Source organism: Oryctolagus cuniculus, chromosome 16 (genome assembly GCF_051225735.1).
Source record: "Oryctolagus cuniculus isolate XC-2025 breed Fujian yellow rabbit chromosome 16, ASM5122573v1, whole genome shotgun sequence".
Lineage (NCBI taxonomy): Eukaryota > Metazoa > Chordata > Mammalia > Lagomorpha > Leporidae > Oryctolagus > Oryctolagus cuniculus.
This window is the reverse complement of record NC_142882.1, coordinates 46,325,569-46,338,092: the sequence shown is the minus strand read 5'-3', so window position 1 is coordinate 46,338,092 and position 12,524 is coordinate 46,325,569. Positions and strand designations below refer to the sequence as shown.

Sequence of the window (12,524 nt, the reverse complement as noted above, 5' to 3'; positions counted from 1 at the left end):
TTTGCCTTTTACCTCATTGAATACTACCATGATAAAAATTGTGCTAATTTTCAGTTGGTAAAAACTAAAAGTAAATTTTAGTATTTTTTTTGAAATTTACCTTTTGTAATGTTAATCTAATTTTATACTGGATTGAATTTCAGCTTTTTTTTCCTGAAAATACCTAAATACATACAACTTACTAAATAAGAAAAGTACATTATATTGTGTATAAAGTGTGCTGTGTTCTTTTTAATAAAAATGGTGATATTTTAAATATTTATTTATTACAAAGACAGAATTACAGTTCTTCAACCCATTGTTTCACTCCCCAAATGGCCATAACAGTCAGGCTTGGGCCAGGCTGAAGCCAGGAGCCAGGAACTCTATCCTGGTCTTCCACGTGGATTTCAGGGGACCAAACACTTGGGCCATCATATGGTACTTTCCAGGCTCATTAGCAGGGAGCTGGGTCAGAAAGGGAGCAGCCGAGACTGAAACTGGTGCTACTACCACAGTTAAAAGTGATGGCTTTACTCTTTACCTCTCAGTGCTGCTCCAAGGTTTGATTTTTATGAAAAAGATATGTCAAAAAATGAGCACGTTGTCTAGCATTTGCCTTACCAGATTAGTACGTCCTCTACTGAAAGCCAGATCACCTTTTTCTATGACCATGATGAGTGTACTTTAAGATTTTTTTTTTTTAAGTACAAGCTTGGAATTTATTCATCATGGCAGATTATAAAATTTGATGTTCCATCAAAATGACTATGAGAAATATTTTTTCTAAATTAGGAGGATGAAATACTAAGTTTTAAAAGCTGTAATGTAATCTGTTGGGTGACTTACTGAAATAGCGCCAAATATTTTATAGGAGTCACCATTCATAAGCAATAGATGACTCACTTGATCTTACTTATCCCCATATTTTGTCAGGTGGATGACAATATTCCACTTAGGGTGATGTTGCTTCTCATGGATGAAGTATTCGACTTGAAGGAGAGAAACCAGTGGTTGCGAAGGAATATCAAAAACCTGCTGCAGCAGCTGATTAGAGCTACATATGGTGATACCATTAACAGGTACCTAACCCCTCTTTCCCATTAGAGTCTGATCTCACTTAGCTTTTAAACTTTTACATCTGGAGGTAGATTGCCAACCTTTATAAAAGATTTTTTTCTTTTCTGGGTCTTTTAAGATTATTAAAGGGTTCCTTTGCTCTCAGAGATCACTTCCATGTGAATTAAACTGCCTGCTCCGTGAAAGTATGTTTGTTTTATTCATCTTCTAAAAACTTAAGGTTTTCTCATTTAAATTTCTTTACTTTCAGAAAAATAGTTGACCATGTTGACTGGATGACCTCACCTGAACAAGTTGCTGACTCGGTGAAGCGTTTCAGGTATGTCTTAAGACACGGTCACTTCTTTCAGGTAGTGCAGAGCCTAGCCTTGTCATCACTACTTAACTTTTATTGCTTTATTTTTCCTGGCCAAATATTTGGTTTTGGTCATCATTGGTAAGCGAAAAAGAAATATAAGAATTACATTAAAGATTTATCCCATGAACCTATTAATGCAAAGCCAAAATAAGAAAAGTGTAAAATAAGGGTCTTTAAGATGATAGACCACGTTTTATGTAAGTACTATGGCTTTTAGATAACTGAAAGATTAATATAGAAATACCATGGTCTTAAAGTCAAACACCTGGTCTTGGGGATTAGTTTTCCTCAGTTGTATTTCCTAACCTTGATTTTAAATGACAAATTTTAGAAAAGCATACATCTCTGATTGTGGTCTAATTTTCTATTACGTATTGGAACCTCTGAAAGGAATGTAAATGAAGCAGCACTGATGCACTAATGCATGTGTTCATCCTATGAAAGTATGCTGAGCGCTGCTTTGTGCCTCACACTCTGTAAGTCCCTGAGGAGTAAGGGGTAAGATGCAGGCAGTCCAGGGAAGCACAGACACAGAAGTAGAGCTCTTTTCTAAAAGTGGAGATCAGCAGCGCAGAAAAATTCATGGCCCTCACCCACTTTGAGAGGGAATTGCCCATAATGAACACTGGGTGCCTGCCAGTGTGCCTAGTACTTAATAGATCTTTTCTGATTTCATCCTGTTTTACAAGGTAGGTGTCTTTGTTTCTCTTCTGTTACAAGGAAATTGAGGCCTAGAGAAAAGACCAAAGACCCTCATGATGGAAAGTGGGGAATCCGGTTTTGCTAACCTGAAGCTAAGTTTCTCCCCTGTATGCCATTGTTTCTAAAAGCTGGCCGGCCTTGACAAGTTCTGGAGCAGTCATTCTCAGCCTTGGGTGTACTTCGGGAGTGCCCAGAGAGTTTTGAAAAGCACTCATGGCTAGGTCCCCTCTCGGGGGGTTCTGCCTTAGTTAATTGGGTGGATGGGCTGGACATGAAGAGTCGCAGAGCTCCTGGGGTATTTCTCACAAAAGTTAAGAGGGATTGCTCAAGGGGGTCTCTCTCCCTCAGCACTCTTCCCACAGGGAACCTTAGTTATGCTCAATGCCTGCCGTTGGATCAAGGATTAAGGAACAAGAATCAAGCACACTTGAAGGTCACATGTGTGAAAGGACTGTTGTGATGAATGGAGGCATAAAATGTTGACTCAAAATTTAGTTTCATGTTGATTTAGTTCTAAGAAGAGTAGAGTGGTAAAATGTGGGAGATTAGCTGTTTAAGTAACCAGATTCAAGATTTCATGAGCTTGTGTTGAGATGAGATATATAGTCAGTAGATACCCACTTTTGAATTTAAATATCTGTGATACATTTACAAAATCCATTTTGCTGTCTTGGTTGTAGTTTATCAACTATTCTCAAGCAGAATTTCTGTTAAGTTTCTTATATATATCCTCTTGTGCCTAAAATTGAAACCTGTACTTAGTTGATACCTGTTGAATATCTTTGTACCTTTATAAAATTGCAAAAACTTTTCCTCTTTTTTGTACACATTCATATTTTCTATAGAAATTTGGAATATTATCAACTTGTATCATTAGAAATGAAAATGTTTATAAAATTTATTTAATCTTCTTAAATAGAGATGCATTTTGGCCAAACGGCATCTTAGCAGAGACTGTTCCATGCAGAGATAAAGCTATTCGAATGCGAACAAGAGTGGCAGGAAAAACTAAATTACTTGCAATTATGCCAGGTGAGTAAGCATGTTTGGTAAACATCTCACTAATTTGTAGTTGGAATTTTTGGCATTGATCATTCTTCTTTAGCTATCTTTTGATTATAGTACTTCCTACTTATATATACCAGGCACTGTGCTAAGCATTTCTTATATATTCTTAATTAATCCACATTGTAGACCTGTGAAGCTAGGCCCTGTTAACATCACAGCTTTAAAATGTGAAACAATGGAAGCTCAGAGCAGTTAATCAGTCTCCTGAAAACTTAGGGCTAGTAACATTAGATTTCTATCTCAGCTTTGAGCGGAATTGTTTTTAAAGATTTATTTATTTACTTGAAAGGCAGAATTACATACAGGCAGAGGCAGAAAGAGAGAAAGAGGAAGAGTTCTTCCACCCACTGACTGGTTCACTCCCCAGATGGCCTCAATGGCCAGAGCTATGCTGATTCGAAGCCAGGAGCCAGGAACTTCTTCCAGGTCTCCCACGTAGGTACAGGGGCCCAAGGACTTGAGCCATTTTCTACTGCTTTCCCAGGCTATAGCAGAGAGTTGGATGGGAAGTGGAGCAGCCAGGACTCGAACTGGTGCCCATGTGGGATGTTGGTACTGCAGACGGTAACTTTACCTGCTTCGCCACAGCGCTAGCCCTAGCTTTGAGTGGATTTAAGCACTTCACTCCACTGCCTTGAAACATTTTGAGAGTAAAATTGTCAAATAAATAAAATACATGACAGATGAAAAGGCTAGTGAGAGAATATGATGTATGTTTTTTTTTCTGGAAGAACATTTGTTATACTTAAGAGAACAAATTCATAGAATCTTTTTATGTAAAAACAACTAATTTGTTACTATGAGTCTTTAGTAATAATTAAATAATTAAAACATAATCCTAAGAAAGTAATACAAGTGGCATTTTGTTGGCCTAATTGCAGTTTCTTTAGGATTTGGCTGTCTCCCTACCTTGGGTTTTCTTTGTTCCAGTTGTATTCTGGTGTGGCAGCCTGCAGGCTATAGAAAATGATGTTGTCTGACGCAGAGGTGATGGCAGTGGTTTTGCCCCTTTGTGATATTTTAAATCGCTTAGATCCTTTTTCTCCACATTTCATTTACAGATATATAGAATGGGAAAGATATATTTATGTTATTTAATACCAGGCAGTGCTTATTTCTCCTAATAATTTTTTCTAATTTTTTATTAATCATTTCAAAACTGTATCTTCATCATAAAATTTTCATGATCAGCTTTTTCTTCTATCAATTAAAATTTTGCCATATGACTATTGATGGCATTTTTGCATAAAATGCAGATTGTAGAAATAGCATTTAAAAAAAAAAACAGGAAGCAGTAACTTAGGTTATTACTTAATATACTGTTAAAGTAAGCCAGTTACACAGCTAGAAGAATCTTACTTCGCTTAGCCAGCCGATATTTATTGAACACGTACCATGTGCCTGACAGTGTTGTTTGCACTTATCTTGCCTTCCTGGTGCTTTTATTCCATTGAGGGGACACAAAGATTAAAAAAATACGGTCTGCTGGGTAGCAGTAATGTGCTGAGGAAGAAAACAGTGCAGGGAGAGGGAACAGTCAGCGTCAGGTGAGCAACTAAGTTGTGAACAGGGTGTACATTTGTAAACGCTGTACATGGAAATGCCTGCGTCTGGACCCTAGGTCTTTCTCCTGCTTTGTGTTGTCTCCCAGAATCCAAGTGTGTAAATGGCTAGATAGATGTATGCATGCAGACCTGTATCAACTTTTTTTTTTTTTTTTAAAGATTTATTTATTTGAAAGTCAGAGTTAAACAGAAAGAGAAGGAGAGGCAGAAAGAGAGTCTTCATCTGCTGGCTCACTGACTAGTTGGCCGCAATGGCCAGAGCTGCACTGATCCGAAGCCAGGAGCCAGGAGCTTCTTCCAGGTCTCCCACATGGGTGCAGGGGCCCAAGGACTTGAGCCATCTTCCACTGCTTTCCCAGGCCACAGCAGAGAGCTGGATCTGAAGTGGAGCGGCCAGGTTTCGAACCTGTGCCCACATGGGATGCCGGCGCCTCAGGCCAGAATGTTAACCTGCTGTGCCACGGCGCCAGCCCCCTCCATCAACTTTAAGTGTGAGTTAGAACTGTGTAGCTGAGGTGTGGTGCCTGGATACCTGCCATTCGCCAGTTACTCTGCTGTGTACTTTGCATACTTCAAGAACACAGTTAGGCTTGTGTTTTCTTTTATCTGGGTAATGAGTTCTGTGTGTCTTTCCTCTCTTCCTTCAGATGAACTGAAGCACATTATTGGGGCTGAGACGACACGGAAAGGTATTCTTCGTGTTTTTGAAATGTTTCAGCACAACCAGTTAAATCGGAGAATGGTTTATGTCTTCTTGGAAGGCTTTTTAGAAACCTTATTTCCACAGTACAAATTCCGTGAACTTTTCAACAAACTGCATTCCCGGTCAAAGCAGATGCAGAAATACAAACAGAAACTTCAGACTCCTCAAGCGCCTTCTTTACAGAGAAGGTGACGCTTCAGTCTGTGAAGCTGGGGTCCGCTTCTCCAGGACTGATGGTCTGGACAGATCTTCTGGGGCTTAACTCATATACGGTCGTGTCTGCACCAGTCTTGTAGTGTCTCAAAATAGATTATTAATACATCCATAATACTGTGGTTCTTCTCATCCTCATCTGGAATGCAGCCACTGCCAAGAGAGGTTTCTGTCTCAGATGATTTGGTGCAAGTTTTGCAACATTGACAGGATACTGCTCCCACCTCGAGCAAGAGGACGTTGCTCTCTTGGCTTCGGACTATTCAGCGTTCTCCAGCAACGACAGAGTGCCAGAGTGTATGAGAGCCAAGGAAAGCACAAAGTAGCGGTTCACAGATAAATTGGCTGATATGTTTAACAGTTAGAGAGTGCAGTGTGTGCTTTGGAGGGATTTGTTCTGCATAAGAATTGTGCAGGTCTGTGTCAGCGTTTTGATATAGGGTAGATTAGCCACATAACCAATCTTTGGAACATCTATTTTGGGTTGAGAAGAGTGACAGAACGCCCTAAAGTATGGAATATCCTTATTCCTGACATAACAGTTCTGTGGCATGAAATCCAAATATAAAATAAAACCAATCAAAACAGGTTTTGATTGGCTTATTCATTAGAGTAAGACTCGTTTTAATTGGTTGTTACGTGCTATAAGGGCTTGGTTTTGCTCCTGTGGTACTCACTTTAAGTTGTCTACTGGCATTCTATGTGCAAAAGGAAGCAAGGCGTGGCTGTCCTTTCAGGTTCAGAATGACTCATTTTGTCTCTAACAGATTACTGATTATGCAGGAGGGGGGAATTTGTTGGAAGAACTGCCAAATACATTCTGTCCTTCTAAAAATATGGAAATTAAAAGACAACAGTACTCTATTGAAAGTTACGATATGATAATTTAAAATTGTGTGATCTAGACATGCCTTAGGTAACTGCAAACATAGCAAATCAGAGGATTAATGAGCTTATTAGTCATATGTAAACATACAAATTCCTAATTCTATTTCAGTGTACATATAGCAAAATAAATAATGAAGACAGAACTATAATGTTTTTAAAAATATGCTTTTATTTATATTTCGCATAATGTAAGATTCTACTAAATAAAGCTAATAGGCAAAACTCCTTTGTGTATACATTTAAGTCCCTAAAATAATTTTATACCAAGAAAGCAAAGTACCTTTTCCAGTTTTGAAGACTGCATTTCCTGTAGTTTTCTCACTCTCCATTTTGTCCATCTTGGAAGTCTTCATATCCCTTTTATGCAGGATTTCTGCATAATTTTAATGCTTCCATTGACGAGGGGTTTGAATGTGCCAGCTATTTTTGTTTTAAAAATAATTAACACTAAAACCTTAAAATAGTGAAGCTACTTTTCAGACCACTGAGCCAAGATCCTGGTATTAAATGAGCGTCTGGGTGCTTAAGATAAAGGGACAGAGTATTGGTATCCCAGTTATTTGGGAGCTTGAAGATTGGAACAAGATCTTACTGTCTTGTTTTCACTTAGATCTTACTTACAAAATGAAGCCTATTAACAGAATAAAGCCTTCCTTTAAAGTTTATAATAGTTGTATTTATTAATAGTGCTGTTGTGCATACTTGTATGCATATATTCAGCATGTGTTGCATGTCTTCAGAATTATAGAAATGAGATCCCTTTCAGTGCAACTTGTAAGTGAGAAAAGATCCCTCGTGGCTCTGATGGAAGGAAATAATATTTCTTCTCAGTGTGTCTCCCCATCCCACCCTGCCCCGTGCCCCAGCTTAAAGTGGGGATGTGTGAAACATGTCTGTAGGAAGCCACAGCATGGCCATAAGTGCAATGATTTCTGTATGTGTCCCTGCCCAATTCAACTATATTTTTGACATGAATAAGTCTAAAAAGTGTAGAGAAGAATTCCTGTAAGAGCCTAGTGTGTAACAGGTGAGAAAGCATTTCTGTACAGCGTGAGGAACAGTGTCTCTCAACCAGGGAAAGAAAGGTCGTGTAAGATTCCAGATTTCCCCAGCAGAGCCCTACAAGATAACTGCAGTCATACCAAAAACTATTTGAATACGTGGGTTTTTTAAAAGTAATTTTTCTTTAAAAGAGTTTATATTTCAGAAGCAGACATGCCAGATGGTAGTCTATCTAAATGGTGGTGCATCTTCTCTATGCACATTTGTGTTCCACATCAGAGAGAGCCGTGGTTATGCTAAAGTTAGAGATACTCTTTGAATGACTCGGTCAAGATGTGTGTAAAATATGTAACTCATACATCAAGTACAGTGTACTATGTTTAATAAAGTTATTACATTTAATGCATTTATTGCATATATGAATATAAACATGAAGAGGCTTTATGTCTTCTGATATTTGATTTTTGAATGTGTTTTTAAGTCAGTGGTGCCTTTAGGCAAGAACCTTCAAAATTAATCATTCTCCGTTTGGGTTTTCTGATTCTTCAGGTAACATATGAACTATTTAGAAGCCACCAAGTTTATTCACCCCAAAAATTGATTGTATGATTTAAATATAGCACTTAGATGAGCATTTCCTGTAATTAGGGTGTTCAGAATAGTTGCTGAAAACAGTTGTGCCATTGATCAATGGATGCACTTGGTTAGCCTTAATTTTTTTAAAGAAAACACATTAAAAACTTTCTTGAGTATTTCAGTTTGCTCATTTTATGTTTGTGCTGCTGGTGTTTGGAAAAAAATCAAACAGTTAAGTGCTACCAGAAAGTGTACCAATTTTTTTTAAAAATAAGAACAAGATAATTTCACAATCTGAAATTTTAATTTTGTGCAATATTTTCATTTAGTGCATGTGTATTTGAGTAATTGTAAAATAAATGAATTTTTAATGTTTTGAGATGTAGTTTTAACTGTCTTCTTAACCCAACAACTGACGTTCCATCGTCGCTGCATCCTTTTATTTAGGGACTTGTTTTAAAAGTCTTTTTGTCACTCCTTGTAAAATTCTTTGATTAGTAGTAAATTTTGCTTATAGGAGCATGGCTCCTGTATTACAAGGGAAAAATATGAAGAGCACATTTTAGGATTCTAATTGTTAAAAGATCACTTGTGCATATCATTGTACAGTAAGTGTCAACTGTGTGCCTAACTGTTCTACCAGTGCTTTCCTTCTTCAACAAAGAAGAAACAACAATCAGAATGTCAGTTATTTTTATTGAACTAAAAAAGATTAAACTTTTATTTGGTTTGCTTTATGTTCTTGTCCATTAGAAAATACTAATAAAGTATTAACAAACATTTTTGTTGACTTTATTTAGTAATGATCTATTTGTTGCTTTACAAAATGTTTGCTCAATAGTCTTATTTTAGTAGCTGTGTGTATTTTATTTTTCCATTTCAGAAATTAAGCAATTCAAGTTCCATGATGATAGATGAGCAGCTGAGTGATTATTCACTGAAACTACTTTTTCTCTTTATATAGGGCAAGTCATTCACCACCCCGGAATTAAAGAAACTTCATACTGACGTATCAATAGAAAACTTTCATTTTCCCACAGGCTGAAAGAGCTATATGTAGTAATTTATTCATAATTTTAATTTGATCTCATTTTTATTTACTGTTTTGGCTAATACTTCGCACATTTTGATTGAGTATTCAAGAATGTAGTTATCCCTGGTTATTCACAGTATTCGGATCCCTCTCAGAGCTGTCACTGCCGACTTCTCAGTTGTCAGGTGTGAGTAACTGCTGCCACACCGGGGAGTGACGTTGCATTGATTTAAATGAGACTATAAAATATTAGTCCCCTTAACATAGTCCTGTGTGAAGAGTTTTACCTCTTTATGTAATTTAGAGCTACCTACATGCTGTGCAAAGCCCCTAAATGTTCCTTCAGGATTCAAGTAATGACTTCAAAACCTCTGAGAAGTTCAACAAGAAATCTGTTTCTTTGCTTACCTAATTTCCAAAACTTCATTAACCACAGACTCCTCTTTCATAAACAGAATGAAGACCGCGTTCCCAGGGAATGCAGTTTAATCGTAGAGGAGAGAGAAATGATGAGGCACCTCTAGTTAGGGACTACAGACTGGGCCAAAAAAGCAGTGGATTTGGGACATGATTTTTTAGCCTACCATCCCAATGGTTGGTAGTTGGTCTTCAGAAGAACAATGAGAATATGGAAAGTTAACAGCTGATTATATATCACATGTTAAAGAGTTGAACTTAGCTCTGAATATCTGAATAATGAATTCAGTGAGGGATAATAGTGTCTTTTTTTGTTTGTTTTTGACAGGCAGAGTGGACAGTGAGAGAGAGAGAGACAGAGAAAGGTCTTTCTTTTGCCGTTGGTTCACCCTCCAATGGCTGCCACGGTCGGCGCGCTGCGGCAGGCACACCGCGTTGATCCGATGGCAGGAGCCAGGTGCTTCTCCTGGTCTCCCATGGGGTGCAGGGCCCAAGCACTTGGGCCATCCTCCACTGCACTCCCGGGCCATAGCAGAGAGCTGGCCTGGAAGAGGGGCAACCGGGACAGAATCCGGCGCCCCGACCGGGACTAGAACCCGGTGTGCTGGCGCCGCAAGGCGGAGGATTAGCCTATTGAGCCACGGCACTGGCAAGTGTCTTTCTTTCTTTCTTTTTTTTTATTCATCTGAAAAGCAGAGCAATAAACAGGGAGGGGGAACCAGGAGTGAGAGATCTTCCACCTGCTGGTGTACTACCCAAATGGGTGCAATGGCCAGTGCTGATCCAGGCTAAAGCCAGGATCCGGAAACTCCATGTTTCCCACGTGGATGATAGGGGCCCGAGTAATTGGTCCATCTGCTGCTGCTGTCCCGGCTGAATTAGCAGGAAGCTGGATCAGAAGCAGAGCTACCAGGATTTGAACCAGCATCCAGATAATTGGATGCTGGCATCAACAAGCAGTGAGTTAACCTGCTGCACCACAGTGCTGGCCCCTAGAGTGTATTTCTTGAGCACTGGGAAAAACTTGCCAAGGACTTTGCTGATGGGATCAAAAATGGAAGAGGAAGAAATGTCATACAGTTCAGATTCTAAATTGTGTCAAACCTTGACCTCTGTATGCAACAGCAGATCATATGTTTGATTTGGGGGAACATGCAGCAGCTAAAAATGAAAATTATACATAGTTGATTCATTTGTTTATCAGTGCAGGGTATGACAAATGTTTTAAATGTACTGTTTTAAGTTACTAAACATAACCACTTAGGTTGAGTGAAACTGTGTAGAACTATATATTCGAAGCCCCCAAGAACTCCCTGATGGAGTTCACTAGGAGGGCTTGCAGAACTCAGCATATTGTCACATAGCTAAGATGACAGCAAAAGGGTATAGAACAAGATCAAAGGGAAAGGTGCATGAGACAAAGTCTGGGGGAAAACAGGCTCAGGCTTCCAGCTGCTGTCTCCCAGTGGCATCAGACAAGTCGCACTTGATCCCCTCAGCATGGAGTTGGGACAACCTGCGCAACGTGTTGCCAACCAGGGCAGCTTATTTAAGACTTGGTGCCTGTGGTTTGTAGCAGGGCCAGATCACGTGTGCAGCCTTGGCCTGGCCCGCACTGAGAGTCTAAGGGAAAGCATGTGTTCTTTGTAAACCTGATTTTTGTTTGGTACAGTTTGGGTTTACTGGGCTATTTTTAGCAGTTTGGAGAAAGGGGGGAGGGGACTCCTAAAATCTAAGTTCTTAGACATCTGAGAAAAGGGCTACACTTGCAAGGCGCCTTCCCAAGAACAGCGGTCAAACCTGCTGTGTTAAAAATTGGGCATGACTGCATACCTCAATCCAAAGAAATGGCTCAGGGAAAGTGATGAGTCAGGTTGACGGTTAGTAGGACTTGTCCTTGCATTGAAGCTGTCACATAAAAGGGGAACTATGACAGAGAATTCAGATGTAGCTAAGAAGAGAAAGTTCGAGTGATATTGTTAGGAGCATACATTGTAATCCAAGAAACTGAGGGAATCTGTATTTCCAATGAAGGTTACCATAGCAAAGTCATAGCACTTAATAGTCACAACCTTGTGAGGTGCAAGTACTATCCCAACAACTTACAAGTGGGAAAGTTCAAGCATAGGGTGGTAGTGTTTCCAGAGTTTACGGCTGTTAAATGGTCAACCTGGAAACTCAACCCAGGTGTTCTGGCTTGTTAGTCTTTGCTGTGGTTTCTCAATAGTGACATGATTGACATTTGGGGCTGCATAGTTGGTTGTTGTGGGAGCTTTTCTGGGCACTGTAGGATATTTAATAACCTAAGCTTGCCCTGTTATGTCAGAGTGGGGGCAAAACTGCCGCTGGTCTAACCTCTCAGCCCTGACAAGGTAAAGTAGGGACTAAAGGCTGACACGTGTGTGATTTGACTCACAAGGAGATTGTAAATGGCAGTCCTAACTCTGCCTTGAGGGGACACCTTGGTAGGGCTCAGCAGAACCAAAGGTTGTACCTGTCTTTAAGTTTCCCATACTTAGACGTGGAAGGTGCTTTGCAAACCTGAGCTGAACCAAAAAGGCAGTGGTTTTCAACGTGTTTGAAGATGTCAGATGAATGATTATATTTAAAAAACTGCTATTTTGCTCACTGGCCAAGCTAACTCTTTAAAAAAAAAGATTTTTATTTATTTGAAAGAGAAGCAGAGCCAGAGAGAGATCTTCCATCCGCTGGTTCACTCCCCAAATGACCGCAAAGCCAGAGCTGAGCTGATCTGGAGCCAGGAGCCTCTGCTGGGTCTTCCACGTGGATGCAGGGGTCCAAGGACTTGGGCCATCTTCCACTGCTTTTCCAGGCCATAGCAGAGAGCTGGATCAGAAGTGGAGCAGCCAGATCTCGAACCGTCGACCATATGGGATACCGGCACTTCAGGCCAGGGCGTTAACCTGCTGCGCTGCAGCG

At 39.7% G+C, this 12,524-nt stretch overlaps 1 protein-coding gene across 50 annotated transcripts in view; it reads left to right on the top strand.

Moving 5' to 3' along the window:
- SNX13 (sorting nexin 13) overlaps positions 1 to 8,914 on the top strand; it is a 139,387-nt gene extending 130,473 nt beyond the window's left edge. For all 50 annotated transcript variants that reach the window (XM_089315183.1, XM_051853221.3, XM_070059605.2 and 47 more), the window contains 4 exons: positions 916 to 1,061; positions 1,310 to 1,378; positions 3,039 to 3,151; positions 5,400 to 8,914. In XM_089315183.1, the coding sequence (XP_089171309.1) occupies positions 916 to 1,061; positions 1,310 to 1,378; positions 3,039 to 3,151; positions 5,400 to 5,647 (576 nt within the window). In that variant the 3' untranslated portion in view covers positions 5,648 to 8,914. The remainder of the gene's footprint in view (positions 1 to 915; positions 1,062 to 1,309; positions 1,379 to 3,038; positions 3,152 to 5,399) is intronic.
- The last annotated feature ends 3,610 nt before the right edge of the window (positions 8,915 to 12,524 follow it).